Source organism: Lepeophtheirus salmonis, chromosome 13 (assembly GCF_016086655.4).
Source record: "Lepeophtheirus salmonis chromosome 13, UVic_Lsal_1.4, whole genome shotgun sequence".
Lineage (NCBI taxonomy): Eukaryota > Metazoa > Arthropoda > Copepoda > Siphonostomatoida > Caligidae > Lepeophtheirus > Lepeophtheirus salmonis.
In genome coordinates this window covers 44,478,718-44,486,141 of record NC_052143.2, presented here as the reverse complement: position 1 = coordinate 44,486,141, position 7,424 = coordinate 44,478,718, and the positions used below count along the sequence as shown (strand labels likewise).

General features: G+C 32.5%; 2 protein-coding genes across 3 annotated transcripts; one reads left to right on the top strand and one right to left on the bottom strand.

Annotated features, from left to right (window-relative positions):
- Positions 1-1,853: 1,853 nt before the first annotated feature.
- Positions 1,854-3,812, top strand: Noa36 (zinc finger protein 330 homolog Noa36). Of its 2 annotated transcripts, none has more exons than XM_040724030.2 (2): positions 1,854-1,932; positions 2,825-3,812. In XM_040724030.2, the coding sequence occupies exon 2, from the start codon at positions 2,854-2,856 to the stop codon at positions 3,658-3,660; it is 807 nt and encodes a 268-aa protein (XP_040579964.1). In that variant the 5' UTR covers positions 1,854-1,932; positions 2,825-2,853; the 3' UTR covers positions 3,661-3,812. The 2 variants fall into 2 exon arrangements, with proteins under 2 accessions (XP_040579964.1, XP_040579963.1); XM_040724029.2 differs by having other exon boundaries at positions 1,854-1,991.
- A 268-nt stretch (positions 3,813-4,080) lies between these two features.
- On the bottom strand, positions 4,081-6,957 carry Oat (Ornithine aminotransferase precursor). The gene is made up of 4 exons (XM_040724020.2): positions 5,746-6,957; positions 5,340-5,504; positions 5,093-5,276; positions 4,081-5,031 (listed from the first exon to the last, which is right to left on the bottom strand). Exons 1-4 carry the CDS (start codon positions 5,957-5,959, stop codon positions 4,323-4,325), a joined length of 1,272 nt encoding a protein of 423 aa, XP_040579954.1. The 5' UTR covers positions 5,960-6,957; the 3' UTR covers positions 4,081-4,322.
- Positions 6,958-7,424: the final 467 nt, after the last annotated feature.

The following is a 7,424-nucleotide window of genomic DNA, read 5'->3' as shown; positions in this document are numbered from 1 at the left end:
AAGGCACAAAATGTATTACTTATCTCTTAAATATGTTCAATTGGATGAAATGACCAGAAATGCCTGATAGTTCCAAGGGGTTTTGCTAGATGAAAGAACCAGTCACAATTATGAAGAAAATTCCCTATCTAAAAGGTTTTAGATTAGTTGTGTCGTTTTCCATTCACGATAAGCTTTCCATTCATGTCGAACCTCTCCAGCACTTTGTGAGATCTTAAGGGGAGTCTGTCCAGACCACTAGGTTGCAATAGTTGTTCCTTTTTGCTGCATAAATAATAAATAACACTTTAGTGTTTAATTACTCTATTTTAAAGTTAAATATATGTGTAGGTGGTAGCCATCCATTAGCGGAACCACTTTTCTTTTGAGTCCATGAAAGGGTTGCAACTTTTTTTCTTTCTTTTTTAGAGTTTTTAAGTACATCTTCTGACGATTTACAACCTAATCGAAGGAAGTGTATTCGTACCAAATCAGCCGGAGAACCCACAATTTGGGGTTCAATGGTTTTCTTGCAGATACTATGGCTTCTGTGATATCGCTCCACAATTTTTTAATTGCTAAAATTCCCAATGTTTTGAAGAATTCCTCTATTGTGTTCTTTCTATGGTTGAAGTTCAATGATTCGTCAACGCCCAGCATAGGAAGAACGGAGTCCACAATTGATTTCCATGAATTGTTCATTTGTTTCTAGTAGGCACTAACAATACCTGAAGAAATAAACTGCTCTGGAGGACCCATGAAAATTCTATCGTTGATTGGAAATCCTGTATTCCTTTTAAAATGGTCTTTCAAGCATTTTTCCCCAAAAATCCGAACAACTTCTGAGACTAATCAGTCATGTGAAGTTTAAAGATTTCCTCACAGTTACTATATTTTTAGACCTATGCTCCACAATGAAATTGGACCATACTAGCGGTTCTTTGAAAGATAAGATCGCTTTGAACCCCATATAAATTTTCTCTGGAAGATCTGTATTTTGTCTTTAATTTCCTATAAATAAGGAGTATACCTAAGTAAGTGAACTTATCGAAGTATTGCAACCGCGTTCCATATTTTTACCCTATCTAAGATATTTTTATGGTGCTTAGCATACTAGAGATATATTCGAGGTTTCTCTCCGCGTTAGTGTTGATGCTGATTGCTCAATTCTCTTTTGTTACTGAGACTCCAAGAAGAGTTGATCTACTGGAGAACTTCTAGTGGAGACAAGACAAGACAAGTATTGTTGGTGTTGATCACTAGACCCGAAGGCTCAAAAAATGATTCCAGGGTCCTAAACACTACTCTCATATACGAAATTATCTCTTTCAAAAAAACCATGTAGTAGACAGTTAAGTCATCCACGTGAAAGAGAGCCGCAGTTCGTATTTCATTTTTAGAGATAGAACGTAGGGTTTCATGTAAATAGTATAATGCTATAAGAAAAAGGGTTGGAGACAAAGGATCTCTGTGCTTGCATCCCCTTGTTATCCCATAATAATCTTCCCATCATAAAAAGATAAGTTTAGAAGAAGAGTATCGTAATATAAATCCTACCATATTAATAATTTTCAGGGAAAATGCGAATCTTTTTTGCTGCTACCGAATATATTTATGGGAGATGGAGCCTAAGGCTTCCGAAATTCCACCATTATCACTGAGAAGTCCCTCCCACTTACATTATCAATACCAATAGCGTCTTGGATCGATCTTGGTATGTCTTCTGCTCGTCTTCCTTTCATAAAGCCCTTTTATAATTCTGGTATAGTTGACCAAAGTACTTGCACTATTCTATTGTTGATAATTCATGTTAGAATTTTGTACTAGGTATGAAGAAGTGTTATCGATCTATAATTTGCTATATTCAGTTTGGTTTTGTCCTTCTTTAGTATCAGAGTATAAAAAAACCTCAATCAAAAACTTTGGAATGGAACATAAGTCCCGAATCTCTGGGTAAGATGCTTCTAAGATGGGACATAGCTTTTCTACAAATATCTTATAAAATTCAAAAGGCAAGCCTGATAACCTTAGAGATTTAAATTTTTTCTTATAATTCCTTATATAATTTTGGATTTCTTCGGAGGAGATTGGGTGGGGTGGGGGGGAATCGAGCCAGCCACAATCAATTTTTTCGGCTGATCCATGTCACGTCATCTAAATCGTCCAGCAAGACAAGTGGCATAACTCATACATACAGTGGGGGAGTGCCATGAGTAAAGGAGTAAAGTTTATAATTAATAAACTTTCCGATTGCAAGTGAGAATGAGAGACGATAAACTACAAAGTGAGAGTATAGGAAAGTTTCCACATATCTCGTGCGTGTGGACTTTAGAATATTAAAACTAAAGGGCCTTGAGTCGACTAATTAAAACCTCCAATTCAAAATAAAGAATTAATTTTTTGATTTAAAATATTTTTGGATTTTTTAGTGTATCTCATTTTGAAGGACAAAAAATGCCAAATAAACATAATTACGTAGTCCTACTTTTAAAATTTAATTTAAAGAAAGGCTCTTAAAATAGTATAAATTTTTAAAGAACGTAATTTTTTTGTGGCACTTTCTGTTCTCCAAACAAGACACATTTTAAATTACAGAACCTCTTCAATTTAAAAAGGAAAACTGTTGAGGTTTGATTAAGTAATAGTAAGTGCCCATTTGAAATACGCTACTCACGTGTACACGTATGAGAGATGTGGAAAACTCGCCTTGTGAGAAAATAAGTCTTTGAGAGAGAGGGAGACAAAGACTGAAAGAGAGAGAGAGAGAAGGAAAAGAAACTTTTATTAGCATTGATATATACTAGTAATAAATTCGTTTAGTATATTGTTATTTATAAATTATAAGGTAATCGAGTTCCTTTGAAGAGTTAACAGATGCCTAACAAGAAAACGGGGCAACGTAAAAAGGCTGAGAAGCAGAAGGCTCGTCAAAAGGTCATCCGTGATGGAGTTCGTGCTCGTAAGGATTGCATCACGCTGGCTCCATGCAATGGGAAGATGGAATGTGATAAATGCGGCCGACTTCAGAAGAATAGAGCCTTTTGCTACTTTTGTGAATCCCTACAACGACTCCCATGTTGTGCCGAATGCGGAAAAGTGAAATGCATGTTAAAGACTGGGGATTGTGTCATCAAGCATCCTGGAGTATTTACTTCTGGAACGGCAATGGTTGGCGCAATCTGTGACTTTTGTGAGGCCTGGATATGTCATGGTCGCAAATGCCTCTCGGTTCATCCTTGCACCTGTCCCTTAGCGGACGCTGTATGCTTCGAATGTGAAAGAAGTATTTGGTCTCACGGAGGTCGCATCTTCACCTGCTCTTTCTGTGACAATTTTCTCTGTGAAGATGATCAATTTGAGCATCAAGCATCCTGTCAGATCCTCGAAAGGGATGATTATAAATGTGCTTCATGTAACAGAATTGGTCAACATTCCTGTCTCAGGTGTAAAATTTGCTATTGCGATGATCACGTGAGAAGGAAAGGAATCAAGTATGACAAAAATAGTCCCTTACCATGTCCTAAATGTGGATACGAAACCACAGAGACTAAAGGCATGTCTATGTCTACTAAAACACATAAATATGGGGCTAATGCACGTGAGCCAGACAATTATGCTGAGCCAAAATGGTATCAAGCGGATGAGGAGGAGGAAGATGAAGATGAAGAGGAGGATCCTTAAAATTATATTACTTTCCATCTAAGCTTTTGTTAATATTAGCTGTTATATCAATACTTATTTGTTATTGTGAAGAAATATTTTAGTTTGATTCATTAATTATTATTATCAATATTTAAGAAATGTTATAATCGAATTACATCAAATTAAACGATTCTAAGTTGTTTTGGTTTTAAATGTTATTTAAGAGTACAGTGAAGTAACGAGATTACTCGTTTGTTAATATCTTGTATCAATTTGGATTATCCAAATTGATACAAATTTGAAAGGATCAAAGCAAAAAAAAAAAAAAAAAAACTAATTTTAGTGCCTTGTCAAATATTTGAATAGATATTTATCTTATATTTATGCCAATACCTCATCCACAATTTTCAAACAGAGTTGATATAATTTAATTCATTAAGAAATACTCTGTACGACAAATGAAACAATATTAATATATTTAAACATTTATTATCATATTATAAAATCGAATTTGTAATGTTTTTGCTATAGGTATTTAGAATAGAATGCTGGCCTGAACAGAAGTCAACAATAAATTAGTTCCAAGTAATTTACCCTTTTCATAATTGATTAAGGATCTATATTTTCGAGATTCAGAGACATTATCTGGGTTGACTCTTCCCTAATGAAACAAACTTTTTTTTTAATTTTATAATAAAATTCTAATTGAGAGATTCGACTGTTTTTTTGATGATGTTAGCACATTCACGTATTTCTGATTCATTAATCACCAAAGGAGGAGAAAATCTGATAATGTCGCCGTGGGTTGGTTTGGCAAGTAAACCGTTTTCAGCCAATTTTAAACAAATTTCCCATGCATTGTACTTTTTATCAATAACAATAGCATTGAATAAACCTCTACCTCTTACTGTTTTAATAATCTCAGAAGGTAGTTTACTAAGCTCTCCCCTTAGAATTTCCCCCATATTTGTGGCATTTTCCGACAACTTTTCTTCGATCAGAACATCTAAAGCCGCCATCGCCACTTTACATGCCAATGGATTTCCTCCATATGTAGATCCGTGTTGCCCTGGCTTTAATGTAGTCATAACCTCATCATTTGCTAGAGCTGCTGAAGCGGGAAGAACACCTCCGGAAAGTGCTTTTCCTAGCAATAAAATATCTGGTTTAACATTCTCGTGATCGCAAGCCAAAAGTTTTCCTGTACGACCAAGTCCAGTTTGCACTTCATCAGCAATCCATAATACTTTGTTTTCAGTGCATAGTCGACGAACCTCCCTGAGATAGCCATCATCAGGAACAACAACACCGGCTTCTCCCTGAATTGGTTCCACCATAAAGGAGCATACCGTCGGATCCTTCAATGCTTTTTCAAGTGCATTAAGATCATTATAAGGAACTAATTCATATCTGAAGTTTAAATGGAAATAATCTAATGTAAACCCAATCTTAAAACTTAAGAAATGTATACCCTGGTAAAAATGGTCCAAAGTCATTTGTTGCTACTGGATCAGTCGAACTAGATATTGCTCCAATTGTTCTTCCCCAAAAATTATTGGTACAAAATACAATTTTTGCTTGATTAGTGGGAATTCCTTTGACTAAATAGCCCCATTTTCTTGCTAATTTAATCCCTGTTTCACCAGCTTCAACTCCTTGCATAAATAAAAGATACATTATAGAAATAAATTTATCTTTTGATTAATTTACCAAAATACCTGTATTAATTGGCAAAAGTTTGTCAAACCCAAATAACTTGCATGCTTTTTCTTCATATTCTCCAAGTACATTATTATAGAATGCTCTAGACGTAAGAGTTAAAATGTCAGCTTGATCATGAAGAGCTTTGATGATTTTGGGATGGCAATGCCCCTGATTTACAGCTAAAATGACACAAGTATTGGATTAACTAGTCATATATATTTAAACTTATAATAAAATATTTAATTAGTATGTGTATTATATTACAAATGAATTTATAATAAGATATTCAAAAATAATTTAAATCATTGTTAACTTATTTTCGGTTACATATGTATAAATTATAAGGATTTAAATAGCATTTATGTTTAATAAATTAAAAATAAAGTTATTAGCCTATTACTTATGGCTGAGTATTATTACCTGAATAAGCACTCAAAAAGTCGAAATATTTCTTGCCCTCAACATCCCAGACATAAATCCCTTTTCCTTTGGCAATGGCAATTGGAATAGGACTATAATTATGTGCTCCATACTTGGCTTCTCTTTCGATAACTTTGTTCGTAGATAAAGAACGAAATCCAAATTTCCTGTTCGGAATAGAACTTTTAAAAATACTTAGACAGTTTTTACTCATATTGGCAAACAAAAAGGTGACAACCAACTGCGAAGGTTAAAACATGTTCTTAGGTTATTTTCCAATAATGTCTAGTAGTAAGAGTAACAAAAATAAAAACCTGTTTACCTTGCTTCCTAGAAAAGTAAGATCTTGATTATTCCTCAAATTTAAATTTGTTTGAATGGACTATGTAAAACATAAGGAAAATTCTTTAAATTCTCTATATCAAAATATGATTATTGATCTTTTATATAAAATATAAAACTTTGTATTAAGATAAATGTTCTTAATTAAAAAACAATATTCCTTTTAATTAAATAAAACTATAAATAATTAATTCTGATTAATATATTTTCAGTTAAAAAAAGCTAATTTTAACTTTTCTACAATGATTTATGTCTTATTGTAAACCACAATGGCCTCTACATACTTATATAAAATATACCACTTTTGGTTATTTATTCAAACCTGATTTAAATTTTGTTATATTTGCTGTTGTGTTCAACTATTATTTAATATATTTAAATTTCTACAATGCTAAAGATTGGAACTACATTCGAACGGTATACTACTGTACTGTGTTTATACAATGAGGATTAATGAATATAATTAATAAGAAAATATTTTTCTGCAAAAGAACACTCATGAATTTACCTATATGAAAAATACCTATTTATAATTTTAAATTGAATTAAAATATACATCGGCAAAATGTATATTCATCAAATTGTCCTTCATTGAAATGTCCGCTCTTAAGTTTTAAATTCTTCCTCTTAAAATGAATTATTTCTTAACAAAATGTTGTCAAAATTCAGTCTAATTACCAATTATACATTGATTCTTTTATTTAATTTTGATATATCAAAATTACAGGATTATTATGTATTTATTATTAGCATTTGAACTTTATAATTTGCCGCATAATAATTATATTTTAGTCATTTTTTTAAATAGGCAAAAATTACACAATAAATATATCCATCATCCGTGGAATGGAATATTCCATTACTGCATTCATTATCTTCCTCCCATGATTTAAAATTATCAATTTCATTTAATGTTTACTACTTTTACACTTGCTTATACAAATTACAACTTAAAGAACATCGCAACTTAAACACAATATATTATGAAAATTAAACGGACATATTTTTCACTATTAATTGGTGTTTTTTAAGGATGTTCATAAACCTAAGTTCTATACCAGGTTGTTCTCTTATCGGTCTAGTGGTTCCGGTTCTTAAATCGCTAGAGCTGGAACCTAAAAGGCGAACGGAGACCACAATATCGGTCTCGGTTCTTGTGCTTTTGTTTCTATATAACATATATAAAGAAATTAAAATATATATTATAAAAATAAATTTGCTTTAAACAATAAGTAAATTTTTTTTTATGTACTATTGCAGAGTTTTCCAATGTTTTTTTTTTTACATCCCCAGGGTGATTTAATTGTATCTGAGATCTGAGTTCCAAAGTGATAAGG